At 37.7% G+C, this 21,668-nt stretch overlaps 1 protein-coding gene across 1 annotated transcript in view; it reads left to right on the top strand.

Moving 5' to 3' along the window:
- ATP2A2 (ATPase sarcoplasmic/endoplasmic reticulum Ca2+ transporting 2) overlaps positions 1–20,265 on the top strand; it is a 44,441-nt gene extending 24,176 nt beyond the window's left edge. Inside the window, exons 6-20 of the mRNA XM_075515902.1 lie at positions 1,520–1,600; positions 3,444–3,529; positions 4,021–4,485; positions 7,221–7,309; positions 10,601–10,703; positions 11,236–11,367; positions 11,460–11,582; positions 11,756–11,974; positions 13,346–13,681; positions 13,905–14,125; positions 15,217–15,419; positions 16,704–16,789; positions 17,194–17,327; positions 18,389–18,506; positions 18,624–20,265. Coding sequence (XP_075372017.1) covers positions 1,520–1,600; positions 3,444–3,529; positions 4,021–4,485; positions 7,221–7,309; positions 10,601–10,703; positions 11,236–11,367; positions 11,460–11,582; positions 11,756–11,974; positions 13,346–13,681; positions 13,905–14,125; positions 15,217–15,419; positions 16,704–16,789; positions 17,194–17,327; positions 18,389–18,506; positions 18,624–18,893 — 2,666 coding nt within the window. The 3' untranslated portion in view covers positions 18,894–20,265. The remainder of the gene's footprint in view (positions 1–1,519; positions 1,601–3,443; positions 3,530–4,020; positions 4,486–7,220; positions 7,310–10,600; positions 10,704–11,235; positions 11,368–11,459; positions 11,583–11,755; positions 11,975–13,345; positions 13,682–13,904; positions 14,126–15,216; positions 15,420–16,703; positions 16,790–17,193; positions 17,328–18,388; positions 18,507–18,623) is intronic.
- The last annotated feature ends 1,403 nt before the right edge of the window (positions 20,266–21,668 follow it).

The raw sequence follows: 21,668 nt of genomic DNA on the forward strand, positions 1-21,668 counted from the left end.
GCTGGTTTTAATGGTTGGGGTTTCTTTGACCTTACAAAAAGTCACGTGGTACAACTTTACTTAACGTTTGAAGTAGCACTTGGTTCTCCTCTTCAGCATTTTGTCCCATAGTTTTCCTGTGTCAGTGGTTGTATGTTCTAAGGCTGTAACACCACTGCAGAGTTTTTCATGGTATTATTTGTTAATGTGCATTATTGCTGTTAGTTGCATAAGCAGTTCCTGCAGGAGTTGCAGCTTGTTTTAATTTTACTGCAGGGACATAGAGTCCATCTACTGAGATCAGCTCTTTTTCACTAGTTATTCTCCCTTCTTTGTTTCTTTGCATTATTTTATAATAAAAAGGAAGTTGACGCTTGAATGCTTGCAGTGTTAAATTACGTTAGGAATAAGTTTGATATGCATTCATTAGCCATATTTACATGCAGAATGTAGAAAAACCCACATATGAGTCAGAAATGTGACTCTAATATGCTTTAGCAAGTTAATTTACATGCAGCCACTTATTTGCGGTAGTCACAAAATGGTGGAGCCTCTAGTTCTTTTCTTAAAAACTAGGAAAATCTAGATAAGAGAAAGTAGGAAGGTGGAAGAATTAATTCTGGGATGATAGAGATGCTGGAGCTAAACTGGCCACAGCTCTGGCAACTGACTTCTCTCTGATTACTCTCTGCCATCTTTAGGAGTGTGCTGTTAACGACTTGTATTGTCTGCTGCCTTTGTGTCTCAAACACTTGCTAGTAGAGGTTTTTTTGTTTGTTTTGGGGGTGTTGTTTTTTTTTCTCCAGCATTGTCTTCTGCAAAGTAGAAATATATATGACAAGATAAACATAGCATAAGGTTCTGTGAAAATTTTAACTGGTATATTTTATAGAGTAGCATCACTGAAAAATAAAGCTAGTGTATGATCTGAAATTAACTTCCAACTCTGAAACATCTGGCAAATTCAAAGTATAACATTAAAAGAGCAGATTTGTAGAAGCATGTTATTCTCACAGTTGGTGCCAAAGAAAAGGAAAGTACTTCTTTTAGTTTCTAAATAAATAAATGTGGATAACATTCTGATCGTTGGAGAGCAGAAGACTGACTTTGGGCATAGAGAAAACAACCAGAAGACTTTCCAGGACAGTTGTTCTGAAAAGGAAACTTGATTCACCTTAGCTAAGGGTTTTGGTTGTTTATAAATACGTATTCTGAAATTGATATCTTTCTCTTGAGAATGTTTTTCCCTTTGCTGTCAAGTGGTAGTCATGGGGTTAGAAAAACAGTTCAGTGATTTACTACTTTGAGGTGAGGTAGGGGTAGAGATCTTGAAGGCAAATCCAAGTTGCCGAAATATGTTGGATACTCAGAAGATTGGAGTATTGCAAACCACAAGAGCAGTGATAAGCTGTTAGTAATCTTAGCCGTCTGAACAGTTACTGGAAAATCGTATTCCTGGCTGATAGAGGTAATAGTATGCTTGGACAGAAATCTCTCAAATAACGGAATTCTAACTTTTGTCTTGTTCGTTTCTTTGTAGTTGGAGACAAGGTTCCTGCTGATATAAGAATTACTTCTATCAAATCTACAACTCTAAGGGTAGACCAGTCAATTCTCACAGGTACAATTTCTGTGAATTTTGGATAATTATGTGCATAATTGAAAGTGCCTTTTCACCATTTGTTTAGAATAATCCATTAGAAACAAGCCTGTAGCCATTCAAGTACTATGCTGCATTCAAATGCGGTAAATTTCTGATTTAGTAACTTAATTCTTAGAGTGGCTGAATGTGTTGCTTCATCAGTGGCTTCACGTGTTCACTTTAGTGGGATGACCATTCTTACTGAACTGTGTAATGCTTTTTTGGTCCTGTCCCATCCCTCCAAGAGACACACATTAACTTGTGGGAAACTAAAATAAAAAGTCAAGAATTCCTGTCTAGTTTATGTGGTCTTCTAGGTTTGAACATCTTGTCACTGCTGAAATATGAAAGTATGGCAGACTTACTAAATGTTTTCTGTAACAGTTACCCATTTTCTCTCACAAGAGAGAATAATTTTTTAAATACAGGCAGCTTTTAAACTGCTGTTACTAAAGACTCAGTATGCTAAAGCCTTATTTGCTGAGATTCTGTGCATGCACATTCGTGTGTTTTCTGGTACCAGCTCTCAAGTGCAGGAGCTATATTTAGAGCACTTTTCAGATTTGTTGAAAACAAAACAAAGTAGCAGTACTTCTGAATATAGGAAAGAAGCTACGAATCAACCAAGCATGCTATAACATTTTTCTCTCAGCTGGAACGTGAAGATCTGTCTGCCTGTTTTGGTAGCATAAATTAATGTTAACTAGCCCTGAATTTTAAAACAGTAAAGTATTCATGAGAAACCTATTTCTGATCCTCGACTCAGTCTTGAAACAGTCCCCAAAGTTTCTCAGTACAGATCCTGAATAGCCCAGAACTGATCAAGCTTACTTATGTTTAGCATAAGAAAATGTAGGCACTCCACGTTTGTCAAGCTATCAGAACTGAAATAAGTAGAAGAAATCATCCACTGGAAGTCTATATAAAAGGAATAATTCCTTGCCTTTGTTTAAATAACAGATTTATTTTTTTAAGGAAAACCTTTTCTGTTCTGAGCCTATTTTAAGTTGATGCTTGAGTCTCCTAACTAATAAAGTAGGACTGAAGTCTAAGAGGCTACTTAAGAAAGCTTTTTAGAAGTTGGAAGCTTTGGCTCTCTTGAGCCAAAGTAGTGTGCTCTTAGCTTCAGTCACTGAGTTACCACCTTGTGAAATCTGATGTAGTAATTAACATCTCTCTTTATGGAAAAGAAACCTTTCTATACCTCTGACATGTTTTTAGAAATTTATATATTTAAGTTTTTTGTGGAAGAGTTCTCTGAAGACTTCCATCTAAAGGAGTTAACTAACAGATGGCTGCATGCCACTTAATTTTTTTTTCTTTTTTTTTTTTTAGGTCTGCCAGTGTAACTGTGGTATATACCATCACAGATGTGTAACTGTGGTAGCATCTAATTATTTAAATGAGAACATACCTCTTACAGCATATAGAGAACAGAAATGCTCGTTAGTGCATAAGAAGCACACAAAATATCTAATTCATGCAGTAGATCTTGCTATATTAAAAGGAAGAGTGGAGTACCAGCTGCTTATTTGACAACTCTTCATGTTCCTTAAAAGACATGGTGTATGCTTCATTAAATCTAACTGTATAAAACATTCACTTAAATCCTTTCCTATTTTCATTAAAAGCCAGCCATTCAGGTTTTTTGATCAGCTGAAATATTTCCTGTTTCACTTAAGCAATTAAATAAAATCATTTGAGGAAAGAAGTTTGACATCTTATAATCCTCAATCCTAACATTTTTTTTTTTAACTTTTCCCTACAGGACTCAAGATGATACATGTCTAATCTCTTCTTAAGACTATTATCTTTATTTTAGGTGAATCTGTGTCTGTTATTAAGCACACTGACCCTGTGCCTGATCCTCGTGCTGTAAACCAAGACAAGAAGAACATGCTTTTTTCTGTAAGTTATTTGTTTTGAAATTTTCAAAACTTTTATAAAATAATACTGAAACTGATAAACAAAAATGTGGAGAACTTCAGGTCTTTAAGACTGATAAGAATGCCCACACAAATTGTGGTATTGTGTGGCTAAAATTGAGAACTAGCTTCCTGTATAGGAATGAAACCGTTTATTCAAATTTGTTTAAAGGAAGCATTGAATGCCTTTCAGATAACAAAATAACAATTGTCTTATTGCTGGTAGGCTCCTTGTAAAAAAAAATCTGACTGTTCTTTCTCATATTAAGTATGCTTACACAGGGACCCCCACAGAACAGATCTATTACTCATAGTAAATAAAATTAAATCTGGCAAAATACAATCCTAATAAAAAAAGAAAGGAAAAACACGCTTAAAGAAAGGAAAAAACCACTTAAGATTCCAGTAAAACAACACCACCAAAACCTGTTTCTAGATTGACTACGAGTTTTCTCTTCCCTTTATTTACTTTAGGGTACTAATATTGCTGCTGGTAAAGCTACGGGAGTGGTTATTGCAACAGGAGTAAACACTGAAATTGGCAAAATTCGTGATGAGATGGTAGCTACTGAACAAGAGAGAACCCCGCTCCAACAGAAACTGGATGAGTTTGGAGAGCAGCTGTCTAAAGTCATCTCACTTATCTGCATTGCTGTTTGGATAATAAACATTGGTCACTTCAATGATCCAGTTCACGGTGGCTCCTGGATTCGAGGTGCTATCTATTACTTTAAAATTGCTGTTGCTCTTGCTGTTGCTGCTATTCCTGAGGGTCTACCTGCTGTCATTACTACCTGCTTGGCTCTTGGAACCCGGAGAATGGCCAAGAAGAATGCTATTGTTAGAAGTCTTCCCTCTGTGGAAACCTTGGGTTGCACCTCAGTTATTTGTTCCGACAAGACTGGTACTCTGACCACGAATCAGATGTCAGTCTGCAGGGTATGTTGAACTAGCTTCTTCAATTTTTCTTTTTCTCCTCAGCTACTCTGAATAGTCAACATTGCTTGAATTCTTTTGATCACAAGTCTTTTGGTTCTCATATCATCAAAATCTTGCTTTATTTTCCTAAGATAAGCTTCCACTTTTAATTCGGTTTTCCACTGTGTAGTGTTCAAGGCTTTATCTCTTCCCTTATTTAGTCATAGCCAAAAATAGCTGTACCCGCACTTGATGAAAGAGAAAGTTGTTTGCAAGCAGCTTTCCATTGAGTTGAATGTAAGCCATTCAGTCTACTGGTAATCGTTTGGTATGATTTATCCCGTTTCAGAAAAGGTAGGATAGTTACACTGTAGAAGCAGGATGTGTCTAAGTGTAAAACACTTATGTCTTTAATTTAGCAAGACGACAATGATGGAGAAACTTAACAGTGAGAAAAAGGTGGAAGATTTACTACAGTAACTTGGATAGTCTAAAGTATTTTCACTACTGAGCGGTTCCACCTTTATTTGGTTATCTCATCTTCAATAGCTCCTATTGGTCTGATGTAGATCACTGCAGTGTTTTCAGCGTGCAATATTGTATGACTAATCTGGCAACTTGGAGGTGCAGTTGACCTTGTCACCAGCATTGCCAGGGTCATCTTCAATGTGTGGCACTCTTACGTAAGCATAATATATGTGCCCCTCCTCCCTTCCCCCCAATATTCTTGCTAGTGTCGATTAATTTGGGACTAGTCACATAATGCATGTTCAGCTGCCAGTTCTCTGTGCTTCCCATATACTTGATATTCTGTGTAGAAATTTATGGAGAAAACATCAAGTTCTTCTGTTTAGTAATTGTAGATGTTCAGTGGCATGGCAACTCTATGACATCAGATGTTCAGAGTCATTACACTGGGTTAGAATTCCAAACGTGTAAATGTTGAGCACTATGTACCAGTATTTTTTGGCAAAAGTTTGTAAGCCTTAAGCACTTTATTCTCATGTGATGGATGGCTTTTTCTTTTTAATTGGTGGTTGACTTGTTCTACTTCCTTAAGTATTGTAGTATTTATACCTAAGAGACACAAAGCAGCTGCTCATCAGTATTCCAGAGGAGGTTACTTGCAGTAGAGTTGCATAACTGCCCTAGTCTTCGCAGGGATTTTTTCACCATGCAGATGCCAAAAGCAGGCGGCTTCCTGGTTAACTCATTTAAGTTACATTTATTTAAAAGCTCTACTCCTTATGTTTAGAGGGCTAAACGTTTTAGATCTTGTGCAGTACAACTTACGTGGTTCCTTGCTAACTTCTGACAGCTACAGAATAACCTTAATTGCAAGATTTTGCAAAACATAGCAAAATCCTAATACCTGTAAACAATACGCTTATTCTTGGTTTCACTCTAAGCAGAGAGATTGCTTAGCTTTTTAAGAACTCTGGTTTACAACAGTAATTCCATCTGTAATTTTAGTTTTCATGTTAAGTAGTAGCTCCTGAGTGTCCAGAGGAACCCTATACTAAAATGTTTCAGTCAGAAATGATACTGCTTTAGGAGGAGACTTGAGGGATTGTTTTAATATCCTCCTGTGGTATCTCCCTCTGAGAATGCACTTACTGTGTTTTGTGGGCTTTTAATTTATCAGCTTGTCTAGCTTTTTGATTTTTAAAATCACTTTGAAGATTTTAGGGTCTCCAGACATTGATGCAGGTCAATTGCGGAACACCTAATTACTAGGCTGTATTTTGTGAAGATGCTTGCCTAAAGCATAAGGCAGCACAATGAGGGGAAACTAAGACGTTGCTGAAATGTGGTATGGCAAAATGTCTTACACTAACCAACAGGCAAGAAGTTCCATTAGGATATACTACCAATCAGTGAGAAACTATTTTCTTCTCTACTACCACTCCAGCGAGTTATGATAAGACCATGACAGCTTCAGGCACTATGTTTTTTGTCTCCATCTTCCCAGATTTGATTCTGCCTGCAGCTCTCCTAGAAAGGAAACAGAAACAAAGGAAAGACCGAGATGCAGGTGTCTTACAGGGTACAAATGCATCCTTCACATTGGTGTCTTTATTTGGAAATAACATTTCAGCCTGTGCTAGAAGGGCACTTGAGCTGTCTGAATGTTTTTAAGCTAACAGTGTGCTGGATGGCAAAGTGACTTATAACTAGAAAACCAGGACAGGAAGCACTTTCACTTAATGGCTGCTATTAAGGGAAACTGGCCATAGTCTGGCTCTTGCCTAAAACCTCACCTCTTGAATCTAGAAGCTTCTCCTCTTTGTAGATGTTTTTATTTTTACTTTAGGAAGAATTGTCAGTTTCCAAGCAGCCCTATGCTGCTTCTGATTGGAACTGCTGTTTCAAACATACATGAGAATTAATTTACAAGTCTGAGGCCTAGGAAGAGCTTGGGTATAGTCAGGATTGTCAAGTGGATGTGTGAGTAGTCTTCACAGCTGAAGTTAAGTGTATGTAGTTTATGTGGTTTTCAACTCTTTGTACTTGTGCCACAATTCAGTTTTCAAATGAGATCTGTTAAGCACAAGTGCTGTTTTCTGTACTTCATGCTTCAGTATAGGGAGCTGTTCAAACATATATGGGATCAAAGTTCAGAGTATCGTATCTGGTTTTGTCTATTTGTTTGTTCAACCTGAACTTGCCTCTTATACCTGCTTGCTTAAGGCCTGTTTAAATCTGTTGCATTAATTATCATTCAAAGCTAGTAACACTTCTAACTCTAATTTCAGATGTTTGTCCTGGACAGAGTAGAAGGAGATAGCTGTTCTCTGAATGAATTTACTGTAACTGGTTCAACGTATGCTCCCATGGGAGAAGTGTAAGTGTTCTGTTGGAGTTAAATATTTGTCTGTTTATGCATTGACTATTACTTTAGGCTTGAAAAGTGATGCGTGTAATATTCAATAGTGATTGTTAATAAATGAAAGCGCAACCAGTGAGAATGCAAACTGAAGGGCTAGGGGGGAAAGTAATTAACAGTAAAAGGAGGTTAAATTCTAGAGAAGTAAACCTTCATGGTACTTACTTAATACAGTCTCCAATATTGCAGTGTTCCTTTGATAATCTAAAAATAAATTAGGGGTAGGTTGAGAGGATTTATTTTACTGAAGTCTTACCGGACTAATATTAGCTATCCCAGTGCTTCAAAATGAGGTTTACTTTTTTATTTTAAAAAAAACCTGCATAAATCTGAAGAGGTGAGCCTCTGTTAATCTGTGAATTCAATGTTTCCAATTCCCCTGCCTCAGAGAAGGTAGGAGATTTTTTCTAAAGCATCTTATGAATGTGTTGGAGTTAATTCTTAAATTTACTATAAATTCCTGTCCCCTACCCTCAGTAGTTTATTGAACTTGGTGCATCTGTACTTGAATACATGTGTGTGTTTGTCTCAGCCTTTGGTATTTGAGCTGGTGTTACACCCGCTCCCTTGGGAAAGGAATAATACATTTTGGTTTACTTTATCAGTTCCAAGTCTACTAGTAGGATAGGTGGTTCATCCTGACAACACTAGGAATTTTTAGGGTTCTGCTTCCAGAAGGAGAGCCACCTCTTACTGGATTGTTACAGCTCCTTTTACTTGGCCAGTCTTTCATGGTTTTTAATCTCACCAGTTCAGTTTTACTTTAGAATAGAATTCTACTACGTATGAATTAGAATTGAGATTCAGTTATTGTAAACATCTCAACCTGATGGAGTTTCACATGCATGCCTCTGACTCCACGCAGTCTTCGCCAATCTGTTTAATTTTCATAGCAGTTAAGACCATAGTGTTCTCAGCAGCTGGAAATCTTAATTCCCCAATTCTCTTTTGTTTCAAAGCTAATTGCTGTCAAAAGCTTATGCTTTCATTTCAGGAGACTCCATTTACTTAGGCAAGGTGACATTCAGATCTTGTAAAGCATCCAGCTATTACACTTTAGCTGGTCTCGCAACAGCTCTAGATAAACAAAATAATAAAATATAGTGTGGTGACAGATGTCGAGTATAATAGGACAGTCATAAATGTATGTTAATGTTCTATTTTTACTTGCTGAAATTGGAGAAATGTGAATAAGCATGTTAATCGCACTGCATTCACATACATAAAGAACATTCTGTGAAAGGAAAATTACCACGGAAAGGCTGTTATTGGAGCATAAGGAAACAAATAGCTAAATTCTCAAACCTTTCGGGCTGACTTATTTCTGCATTTATGGGCAGCTTTTTTTAAAATTGGTGACTTTAAGGTGACTGACTTCGCCTTGGATTGCAAACTGTCACTGAAAACAAAGTTTGGAGACCTTAAGAGGCAGTCTAGTCCATTGCACTGCCCCAAAGCAGGACCTGCTCTAGATACAAACCATTCCGGACAGATGTTTCTTTGTTGTACTTAACTTCAGATACTGTTGTCTTCCACAGCTGTATAGGCAGCCTACTCTTTCATAACCATTAAGTGTTTTTGAAAATCAGTAATTTTTCATATGCTCTTAAAGTATTTGATACATAACTTCCCCTAAGATGCATTCAGAATATAAAATTACAAGTATTTCTTACTGAAAAACTAAAATGTCATACCCAGGGATGTTAGGAGATTGTCAGAGTCTCAGCCCACGCAATGTGCATGCTTACTTGCAGACTGAGAGCATAAATAACAATAATTAAGAACGGTGGCAAAAGCTAGCAGATTGCATTTGACCTTCATATGAGTTCATCTTTAGCTAATCGAAAAGCCTGAAGTTTTAAGGGAAAAAAAAAAAACACAAAAAAAACCATTTGTCCACAACTGACCCCAGCAACTTAGACTCCATGTGCATTTGCTATTCTTCAGAAATTGTTGGTAGGGAACACACAGGCAAGGGGTGTGGGAAAAAACCCTGGTATAACAAGTTATGGATATCCAAGTGTGCTCGTTTTCTTCAAGTTCAGAACAGGTGAAAACAGGAAGTATTAGCTGTGATAGATGAGGTGACAAACTGAGAGCTGCTGGGAACTTTAACGAGTTGAGAGGTTAAAGCCACTGCTGATGGCTGTAGAATTATATGCAAAATGAAACTTCAAAAGCATACTTGTGGTTTTTAAGATGTATTTTGTTCATATGCTGTGTTATACAACATTGGAATTTGTTTGCAGTACTACAAGAGACTGAATAAAAGCTTACATAATCAGACATGTCATAGTCTGTTATGAATTCTTATGGAGTAGTGATCCATGTCTTTCTACCACCAGACCTTTTTTTCGTCCTCCTTGAGAGCTTTAATGAAAGGTGTTATATGAGTTATGTCTTGCTAATTTTGGAAGGGGGACGGTAACAGTATTGAACACTGTCTTGGTTCTTTTATGCTTACTCTAGAAGTATGCTAGTGTTCCAGAAAATTAATTCATTTTCTATCTATTTCCAAATGTGAAAACAAAGAAGTTGCTGCATGTTTGTGATGTCTAAATGTGCATTACTTTAGAAAAATGTACCTTCCCTCTTTCTAAGGACTTCAGATATTAATCATTAAGTGTATACGACTACTAGAAAAGAGCATTTCTTTTCTAGTGGAATTTGTATTGTGAAATGACTTAGCTTTTCATTGGTTTAGGAGGTTCATATATATAGTACAGATTGATTTTTAAGAAATTAATAGAAGCCAAATTTACTTTTATGCTTGCCCAGTGCATGCATTTCATGCATGGCAGTAAATCTGCAGAATATGCAGTAAGACTAAGGAAGCTAAGCTCCTAAGGTATCCAACAATATCCCTCTCCTACTTGGAATTCCCCTCCAAGTCCTGCGCATACTCTAATACAGCTTTCATATGCCTCTTCACTGAGCTCTTTTACTTCTCTACATTGCTGTACGACTGTCACTGAAAGAAATAAGGTTTTGCAGTTCAGGTAGTGATTTCATTGATAATCATGTCATTCTGTTCATGACTGTTTGATCTAAACTTCAGAATTCACCTTTATCAAACCTGCTCTGCTCAACAATTTCTGGTTCTGTAGTTCCAAGTTCATAACTAATAAGCATTGTACTAAATGGAAAGGGATTGGAAATGGAAATGTAAAGGGATTAAAGAAGGGAAAAAGGTGAGATGCTAATACTAAATAACTAACTTAAATCTCCCCCTTTTCTTCCTTTGGAAAGGCATAAAGATGACAAACTTATTAAATGTAGCCAGTATGATGGCCTTGTGGAACTTGCAACGATCTGTGCACTATGTAATGATTCCTCTTTGGATTACAATGAAGTAAGTACATATCCTAGAACAGGGGAGAGTGTGAGAATGAGGATTAATGTTTGTTCTCATCTGTCTGTGTAATACCTTTTCAGTGGTAAATCCCCTTCTAGTCAAGGGGGAGAGTATTTAGGTCCTCTTAAGTATTAATTCTGGGAATGACTTGTTTGAACACTAAGAAAACTAAAGCCAGGCAGCAAGTGTAATCTGGAACTTGGAGATCTCTTGGTGTGTAGAATGCACTACTACTTTCTTGCTTTGCCTCGCCTCCTGAAGATTGCTACATCTCGTAATGCTTTAAATGCTTGATGATAAAGTACTGACATCCTTCTCTGGTGGTCCTGAGAGTAAAGGCTTGAAATTTGCTACAAATTATACTCTTCCAAGTTGCTTTTTAAAAATAGTTTTGCTTGTTTCATAAGCTATAGTATGTCTTGTTAAGCTTTTTTTCCCCGTTGTGAAACTTGAACTTTTGTCTCTGGTAGTTTCCAGGTGAGGTTTAAAGTAAACTCCGGTGTTTTTGTTTGCTTTGTGTTAACTAAAGGCTAAGGGAGTATATGAAAAAGTTGGTGAAGCTACAGAAACGGCGCTTACCTGTCTGGTTGAAAAGATGAATGTATTCGATACAGACTTGAAAGGACTTTCTAGAATTGAACGTGCAAATGCTTGCAACTCGGTCAGTACTGTTTTATCTGGAATTCATTGGGGAGTGAGTTTTGTGGTATGTATTATCTAAACGTATTTTTATGCTATTGTTTTTTTTATAAGGTGATAAAACAACTTATGAAAAAAGAATTCACTCTGGAATTCTCAAGAGACAGAAAGTCTATGTCTGTCTATTGTACACCGAACAAACCAAGCCGCACATCCATGACCAAGATGTTTGTTAAGGTCAGTTCCTCACTTGAGAAAGTGTAGTCATGGAATGACTGCAAAGGTAGCACAATACTTAAAAATTATGGCACAACTGCAGCTTGAAGATGAAGGAAGGACTTTGTAATTTGAGCAAATGTTGTAATGGAGAGGGATTTATGAAGCTAAATTTCTTTTTTTTGCCTCTGCAGGGTGCTCCTGAAGGTGTAATTGACAGATGTACACATGTCCGTGTTGGAAATGCTAAAATACCGTTAACCTCAGGAATTAAGCAGAAAATAATGTCTGTCATTAGAGAATGGGGAACGGGTAGAGACACATTGCGTTGCTTGGCTCTGGCGACCCATGACAATCCACCCAGAAAAGAGGAGATGAATCTTGAGGACTCCTCAAATTTCATTAACTATGAGGTAAGTTTAGTAAAATATCCTTTTAACACTTCTGCTTCTCCCAGACTGGAGAACGGTGACTCCTTATGTTTGATTCTTCCTTGAGGAAGTTACATCTGAGAATTTTCTCTTTCTGGTTATTTTTGATGTCGGACACAATAGTTAGCCACATGTGTGGAGGGAATGCTCAGTTTAAGAAGAGACTATATGTCTCTCTGAAGAAACTTAAGGGATAAAACTTGGAGTATTCTGTGGTTTGTGATACCTGTCACTCCTACTTCATTGCCCCAGTTTATTTTGGGTTTAAAAGAAAAACACTGTGTGTATTCTTGGTGGCTGGTATACAGGCTGCTGCTTGGATAAAAGTATAAGAAAAAAATCAGTTAAACAGCCACCTGTGCAAATTGTATTATTTTATGTATGTACATAAGGTCCTCGGGATCATAACACCTTAAACTGTTTTCAGAGTCAGTCTCTGAAAACAATTCCAAAAATTGCATTGTGGTTTAATGGTTTTAATGGCTTTAATTGTTTTCAGTTCGATATTGCTCAACTGCAAGACCTCTTTGGGGATTTTGTGATGAAATACACCTGCCATTTTGTGCTCTGAGGGTCAAGTTCACTTCCCTTCCTCCATATTGTCAGCTGCAAAAGCTCTGTCCATGATGATCGTCTTGGCTACTCTGTAATATGAAATCTGTATCTAGGATTTAGAGGGGGGGAAATGACAACAGTTACATGAGAGTTTTTGGCTTGTGCACTGTGCTCCTGGCACTGACGAAAAAGAAAGACTTGACTGCTTGCAGGTTGAATTTGCAAGGCTGACAACTAGAGCACATTTTAACTAATAAAACGAGTGCATTTGAAGCAAGATATGTTTGGAAAGGTAGGATCCCATTTCAGTGTGGTCATGCTCTGGGAATTAACTCTGTCCTCTCGTATGCTCATCATGTAAGGTGGTACCATGTAGTGTTGTGATTCCAAAAGCGTTAAATTCTTATTTACCTTCTCTTACTTGTTAATGTGCGTATAGATTTGTGACCTTTCAGTTCTTCTCCAGCTGTCTGAATTCAGAGTCAGAGCTAAAGTGCTGTGAAAACTTTGTATGGTGAAACAGATAACCCCTCTGAAGTAACCCTTTCAGGAAAAAAAAAACTGATATAAGAGCAAGTATATCATGCATAATACACTGGTCTTGACCAAATGGCAGGATGACATAGGCCTCTGTCTCAATTGCTCAGTGTAGAACTGCAGAATATTGTGGACAAGGAGTAAAAACAAATGTCACTACACTGAGAGATATTTAGCATGCAAGCAAAATTACTGTTTTGCTAATGTCAAATGAGAAGTCTACAGGATCTTGCACTAAAGCTTGGTGCTGTCTTGTTTCAGACCAACTTGACCTTTGTCGGCTGTGTGGGTATGCTGGATCCCCCAAGAATTGAAGTAGCTTCATCTATAAAGTTGTGCAAACAAGCTGGTATTAGAGTTATTATGATTACTGGTGATAATAAAGGCACAGCAGTAGCTATTTGCCGTCGTATCGGTATCTTTGTGGAAGATGAAGATGTTTCTACAAAAGCCTTTACTGGTCGTGAATTTGATGAACTCTCACTCACTGCCCAGAGAGATGCTTGCCACCATGCCCGTTGCTTTGCTCGTGTAGAGCCTTCCCATAAATCTAAAATTGTTGAGTTTCTTCAGTCTTTTGATGAGATTACAGCTATGGTGAGTAATTGAACTTTTACTTGGTTTGAAAGGCAGACACTGTGTTTAAACCCAAATTATGCCTTGTCAGACTAATACCTCATTCTGGAAAAAGCTTCTTCCACGTTCTGCACTTAAGTGATTTTTAAAGATCCAAAACCACACCCAGTGCAGAATTCCTTTCTAGTCCTGTGTGTAAGTGCCCACCTTTTTTTTTTTTTTTAACTTTAAATTCTTGTTTTAGACTGGTGATGGTGTCAATGATGCCCCTGCATTGAAGAAAGCAGAAATTGGAATTGCTATGGGTTCTGGTACTGCAGTGGCTAAAACTGCTTCTGAAATGGTTCTGGCAGATGATAATTTCTCAACTATTGTAGCTGCTGTGGAAGAAGGACGTGCAATTTATAACAACATGAAACAGTTCATTCGTTACTTGATCTCCTCCAATGTTGGAGAAGTTGTTTGGTATGTTTAAAATGTGTGGGGGTTTTTTGGTTTTTTTTTCTTTGAACCAGAGTAGTGATGATGGAGTCTTTTGTTAGTTATTTATTTACTTCCACTATTTCTCACTAAAACCAGAGAAACAGGTTCTTCAGGTAATTGATCATTGTGATTGTGCAGAATTCTGCATACTTTTAGCCTAGTCTTTACTGGAGAATTTTAGCATACCACAAAAGATTCACATCACATTGCATGTAATATTCTAGCTCAGTAGGTGGCTAAATGCTTTACAATTATTTCTATTACTGGAATAATTCTCTAGAATAGGAAAATAAAAACCTTAATCAAATATTACAAGATCTGGTATTTTGGATAACTTAGCCACAGATATAACTTAGATGCTTGTTTAACCCCAAGTTACAGACGAATGTCTCTTCTGTGTCTTTGGAAGGAATGGTGACCCAATACCATAGAATGCATTTCTGGTAACAGAATGTAAATATTGATCTCCTAACAGTTGCTTATATCAAAGTATACTTTCTCCCAGAGTGGAATATAACTCAGCAATTATCTTGCCTTGTTTCTTGTAAACTTCAAAGCTGTCCTTCATATGGCTCTTGCTGCAGCCCCTGTTTCTGTTCTATTTATTCACACAGGCTTGGAGCCATGAAAGCTACACGCTCATTAAATTTTTGGAGGGACTAGCAGTAATCTAGCTAAATGAAGCTTAGTCATTTGAGTTAAAATGCTATTACGTGTGCAAAAGTTTTAGTGTCTTTTAGAAAGTGGCTTGCAAGCCTTTATGCATGTATGTATATATCTACCTGTACAGACAAATAGAGTGGGGGGAAAAAACAAGGCTAAAGCAGAAACTCTTCAATTCCTGAAGTTACCAGAAGCGGATAATGCTTCAAAACTTATATGCCAGTAGTTAGAAGTGTTTGCTATTGGATAAGTTTTTAGTTTTCTGAATGTGAATATTCAGCTTGTGATATTAAATGGCTAATTCTGTATGAGAGAACAGAAGTGATGCTACAGGCTTAGGCTTAAGCATTAAAAGGACTTATTTACATGCACAAGAATAAGCTTATAACTGGTGGGGTTTTTTTTTACAGTATCTTCTTGACTGCTGCCCTGGGTTTTCCTGAAGCTCTAATTCCTGTCCAACTGTTATGGGTAAACCTTGTGACGGATGGTCTCCCTGCTACTGCTCTGGGCTTTAATCCTCCTGATCTTGATATCATGAATAAGCCACCACGCAACCCTAAAGAGCCACTGATCAGTGGATGGCTCTTCTTCCGTTACCTAGCTATTGGATGTAAGTAGTAATAGCTTTTTTTTTTTTAAGTAAACTTGGGCAGGTAAATTTTTTTTGAGATCCACTTGAAAGCAGTTTGTCTAATCTCTTTGTATGCTGAAATCTTGAAAGCTAGCAATAGATGTTCTGTGGAACTGGTATTATTTCTTTATTTTGTTTCAAGATTCACACTTTATTTTGCACATTTGCAGGCAGTGCCATGATCGGAACAGTAAAGTTGTGATTTTTTTGGTCACTGGTAGCAACTGAGGCACCAAAAGCCCTAGTTGCGTAACATCAGTATGACATTCACCACTTCATCAGAATCTTTTGATTTTGACAACTAGGAAACCATTAGAAATTTTATATACTTCTATACTGGATTAGACCTTCAAAATTGTCTGATAGTGGATGGTGTTACAGTCTTCAAAAAGGGGAGCCCTTCAGGAACAGATGAACTTAGGGCCAAGTCTGGCCTCTGTTTTCAAGCAGTCACCTACTTGCCTTTTCCCATTTGACTCATTCCAGGCTGAAATGCTTTTAGGTCAAAGCATTGAAATAGCAGATTTTAGCTTGTCCATGCAATAATGGTCAGCCTTAGGAAGATGCATGTTGTGGGATTGGGATTGAAGAACCAAGACCAGCGATTAGTGAATATGCACCTGCATTAGCTGTTGAGGCTGTACATAGAACTACTGCTAAATCTGAAAATGGCAACTGTCATGTATCTAACTTACTATTTTTGTCCTTAAGTAGAAGAACACAACAGGTTTGCTGGCATGGCTATAATCGGGGGAAAATAAGAGTATCGGTTTGTGAAATCATACCAATTTGTGAAATCAATGGACGTAGATTTAAACCTTAAATATAGCTATAGTACTGTAAAGCTAAAAGTAGTATCTACAGGGTTACTTAATGCACACTGTCTTCATGCCAGAAGTTGTGACCTTAATTTTCCTAACTGACTTCATAGATCTTAAAGTAAGTAAACCTCAGTATTAGTTAATGTAAGTACGGACACATTAGGTTCCGAGAGGGGAAAAAAAAAAATTGCAGGTTGATTACTCCAAGTGATATCCTTGTTTGCTTTAAGTTCTAGCTGTCAGCTTCCATAAGCAGATACTAGTAGAGTGTTTAATGGTTAAGCTGCTAACTGGTGGAGCAGATTTCCTGCACAGAAGATAGATGAATTACAGTCTATTTTTTTACAGTACTGGAGGTCTTGAGGTAGAAGTTCAAGTGTGGCAAGTGAGATCTCTCGCGTACAGTTCACAACACTGAAAAAAGCACTTTGTTTTCTTTAAGGTTATGTTGGTGCTGCCACAGTGGGTGCTGCTGCTTGGTGGTTTATCGCTGCTGATGGTGGTCCAAGAGTTACCTTTTATCAGCTGGTATTTGCTCAGTTTAATATCTTTGGGGGGAGAGGGGAGATACATGCTTCTTTCGTACTTGTTACTTGAAATGACTGTAGAGAAACAGTAGGTTACAGAAATTCATATAACGAGATGTTTTCAGACTTGTTACTGTAAAACTTGATCATGAATAATGTCTTAATACTAAAGCTTAAAGGTGGGATACCTGAGCTTCTAAGCAATTTGAAGGACTAATTGCCATCTTGTAAGTAAAAGATTAATAGGGATTTTTGTAAAGCTGGCAAAAGTTTAAAACCAGTGCTTATAGGAGTCATATTAGAAAGTTTTGTTTTCGTAATACTTGCTGCTTATTTCATAATTGCCTATTTTACATTTTAAAAGTTAACAAGCTGTGGAAGTGAGTTCACATTGTTCTGTTCCAGAGCCATTTTCTGCAGTGCAAAGAGGACAATCCAGACTTCTCTGGCGTCGACTGTGTGGTTTTTGAGTCTCCATATCCAATGACAATGGCTCTTTCTGTACTTGTCACCATAGAGATGTGCAATGCTCTCAACAGGTTAGTATGTCCAAATAGGAAAGCAAGTTTCTGCCTAGCTTATCCAAAATCCTACCTTTTGTGCAATTTGATTCTTAGTGTATGGACAGCTCAACTAATGGAGAATGAGTCATACTTCCTTTCTGAATCCTGGTAGTGCAAACAAAATGACTCTCTTAGATAACACTTGAGATCTCTTATCATAAGGTATATTTTTAAGTCTGCCAATTCACTCTGGTATTTTACTAAGCATGAGCAACTGAAATGTTTTCCATTATTTCTAATCTAAGCTTAATCAATCAGATTATCTCTCCTATGTTGGTATAAAGTGATATCAAGGAGAACTAAAATAAGAATACTGAAGATACGGAAAATAGTTTTTCCTGCCCTAAGGGAGTGTGGGTTCAGCCAATTAATATTAGATTATAAATGGAAACCACTAAATAGCACAATGTCAAGGGTATTTTTCTTCAAATAGCTTAGAGGTCAGTTAATTTAAAAACAAATAAACTTTAAATACAAGTGTACTGCGGTAGTCCTACATAGTAAGATACTGCTCTACATATGATGTTCTGGATCTCAGCCTCTTCTGCAGCATAGCCTAAATGCAGATTGAATCTGCAGAGCAGAATTAAAGAGCAAGCATTAAGAAGGTGCAAGTACTTGACCCTCTGTATATCCAGTCGTTAAGTGAACTTCAGAAGAAGTGGGTGCACTAGGTCCCAGCCATATAGTAGACTGGAGAGGATTCAGTCTTATGCTGTTACACCCATCTTTCCCTTACCCCTCCCATGGAGAGGATGTTGGGGTCTTAGCAAAAAAGGTAGACTAGATCAGGAATGAGCAGAACACACACAAGCTTTCAAAAATAAATGTGCAGCTGAACTGTGACTGCTTTGCTAAGCAGACTTCCAAAGTAGTTTAAAGTTGCAACACAAAAACTGTATCTTGTTGTCTTCCTTTCCTTCATGACCAGGATAATTTGTGACTTGCCATGCTGTTTTCTTTCCAGCTAGTTTTCTGACTTACTGAATTTCCTATTGGTATCTTACATACATGTATGTACCATGTTTCTATTGCAGTCTATCAGAAAATCAGTCCTTGATGAGGATGCCCCCATGGGAAAATATCTGGCTGGTGGGCGCTATTTGCTTGTCCATGTCACTCCACTTCCTTATCCTTTATGTGGAACCGCTGCCAGTAAGTGCATGTATCTTACACCCATCCCTGAACTTGGAGATAGAGCAAAAACTTGTCTGGAGCTTAAGGCAAGGGATGGAGGGGGAGAAAAGATGTAATGCTTGGTTTTTCTTTCAGATTATCTTCCAGATCACACCTCTGAATGTGACGCAATGGCTGATGGTTTTGAAAATCTCACTACCTGTCATTCTGCTGGATGAAACACTTAAATATGTGGCCCGTAACTACCTGGAACCTGGTAAAGATAGTGTGCGGCCTGCCACCAAACCATGTTCTTTGTCAGCATGCACCGAAGGAGTTTCCTGGCCGTTTGTGTTCATTACTATGCCCTTGGTTATCTGGCTTTACAGCACAGACACTAACTTTAGTGATATGTTCTGGTCTTGACTGACATGGTGACAAGTTTTACATTCAAGGAAAAAGTTTAACTTAATTTTTTTATTGTTTAGAGCAACTGTCTATTTCTGCTGAATTTTCACATGAACATATTTGCCGGTGATGGAGGTTTCATAATCTAGATTTTGGTTTTTTGCTTTTTCTGACTTCAGTGGGGGCAATATATTCCTCTTTTATACACAGTTAAAAGTGTCCATTGACATGTACAGAGAACTAACACTATTTTATGCAAATATTTTTTTGTAGATGAAAAGCATGTACAGTGTTCTGTTCGATAGTCTATTCATCATGTAAAAAAAATAAATTTTTTTTTGAGCCAGCGGACACTATCAAACTAAATTGGCAGCAGATTTTAGGGAATGAATGTGTGTTGTCTAAAACTAAAAAAGCATGTAACTGTTTGTCTTCTGCATGATCATCCAAACTTAATTTGTCAAAGTCAGGTTTTATTCGTAAGCAGAACTTTCTGCACTGGGTAGAGAGTACTGCTACCTCAGTCAGGATTTCTTCTCGGTTTCCCCTCTTCCTGTTCCCTCACTCTCAGTTCTTGACTGTCCTTGTTTACACCAGTTTCTGTATGAGGTATGCCTAATCGTGCTCGTGCAGAAAATATCATTCCAGGTGCAGCCTGCTGGGGTTCTTCCATACTCTCAACACACATAGGGTTGTTTTTTTAAGATTATTTATTTAAGCGTCTATTGTATTTTATTGTAACAGACCTTATTTTGCCAGTGTTGCCCATTATGCACGGATAGGGAGGGCTACTTCTGTCTACTTAAATCTAAAGCAAGCCTTTTTTTAAAATACACAGTCTGGTTTAATTCCAAAAGAGGGTTTAAGTTGGGTTTTAATACCTTATTTACATGTGTCAGATCCTTTCTTCCCTCCCCCGCCCCTGCCCCCGATCAAAATTTGTAATGAGACCTGGAAAAACAACTTGCACTGCATAGCTAGAAATTGGATTTCCTGCACTTAGGGCACTAATGATCAGTTGTATACATGGAGTTACTCTGCTGGCCTGTTGTTAGCCTGACTTGAAGTAACAAGTTTGTGTGTGTGTTTTGTAAAATCTGTAAATAGCACATGACCAAATTGAACATATTGTATAGAACTATTTTTATTTTAATGTGGCACTAACCACCTTCATTATTACAGTAAATGTTAAAGCATGTTTTCAGATTCAGTCCTGTATCAACAATGTGTAAGTCATTAACAGTCCTAACTGTGGTGTTTTTCTCCAATGCCTTCCAACTTTCATCGACTAAAGTGAGTATTTCTCTTCCATTTCACCATGCCAGTGGTGACTTGCTGTAAAATAGCATATGCTGTATACATGTTGAAGAATAAATAGTAATTTCCTCCATTCCCATGCTGTGTTTTGTCAAACTCTGCTGTGCTACATTATTATCACCACTTTAGACTCTTTGTTTTGTGGTCTGAAGCTCAAATTACTGATTGCAAAGGCAAAGCTCTTGCTTTTGGTTTAGTGTATTTTAGGTCTTGTTTTATAGCACCAGGAGTTGTAGTGCCCCAAGATCTTAACAGCTTTTGGTCTTAAGTTTGAGATAAAATTGGACAAATCTGTAACTTAAGACAGTGACAGCTGTTCACATGAATGTTTAGTGTCCAAAACACTCTGGTACTTGTGGTCAGGTGCTGGTTTACTCCAAAGCTTTTTCTGGCTCTGAAATAGGGGATGCCCCTCTGAGCTGACCACGCTTCCCTAGTCTCTGGTATCTGCAGTGCTCAAAGTGCAGGCGCTCCTCTTTGCAAAAACAGCTTCTTGTTTCCAGTAAGTGGAAACGCTTTGTACAGTGGTCATATGAAAAGACAAAAGAACAGTCTCAGCTTAACAGGATAGTCTTTGAAAATTGTACTGGGGTCACTATGTCTTTGTAGACATAGTGTTATCTTCTGCTGGCTCAGTCTGCTTTAGTAGCCAAATTCAAACAGCTTTCTGATGCCTCATAGAGGAAAATGATAGTTAAAAGCTATGTTCTGTCAGTGCCAGCTGGAATCCAGTGAGCACAGATAATTCTCTAGGTTTCAAGCTTTCAAATAGAGATGCTAACGTCAAAATACACAGACCCTGTCTGAAATTCCACTGCATTGTGAGTACTCGCATTTATATAGACTTTGACTTGCTTTAAGTTGATGCTGAAGTGACTCAGAGGAGCTGGACCTGATCATGTAGTAGGTGTGTTGCTGAACTGTTAGCGTTTAAATCCTGTTTAATGTCCTCTTCAGTGTGGAAGAACCCGTCTTTGCCAAACTGAGGTTTTGCATACCACAAAACCAATGGCCAGCACTGGCTATTTGCTGTATCAATAATAAATGAGCCATATGAGACTTGTCCCTGTTTCTTGAAACAGAAACATAATAGGTCATGTGATTTAGGATTCCTTGAGATCAAAATTATGTACAAGCATGTTATTTGTTGGAAACAAATACTAGCAAGTTAGTTCTATGTGCTCTCAACATTGTTGACAAGCATTTTCCAGGGCAGGAACACCACTCAGTCTTTGAACCCTGGTTCTGTGTGAACCTCCAGAGCACCATGTTGGTGGGCTCTTTTAAAGGCACGTATCTGACCGTCACCATGAACTGGTTCTGCTTCTTGTACAATCCTATTCCTGTCTATTATGCCAAATAATCCTGCTATAATACCCCCTTTTTCCCTGTCTCTAAGATCCTGAAGGGGAAAATGACTGTTGATAAGTAGAATTCAGTCTTCAACAACTTCTTTGGATCTCTTGTGTTGAAGAT

The sequence above is a fragment of the Mycteria americana genome, chromosome 13 (assembly GCF_035582795.1).
Source record: "Mycteria americana isolate JAX WOST 10 ecotype Jacksonville Zoo and Gardens chromosome 13, USCA_MyAme_1.0, whole genome shotgun sequence".
Lineage (NCBI taxonomy): Eukaryota > Metazoa > Chordata > Aves > Ciconiiformes > Ciconiidae > Mycteria > Mycteria americana.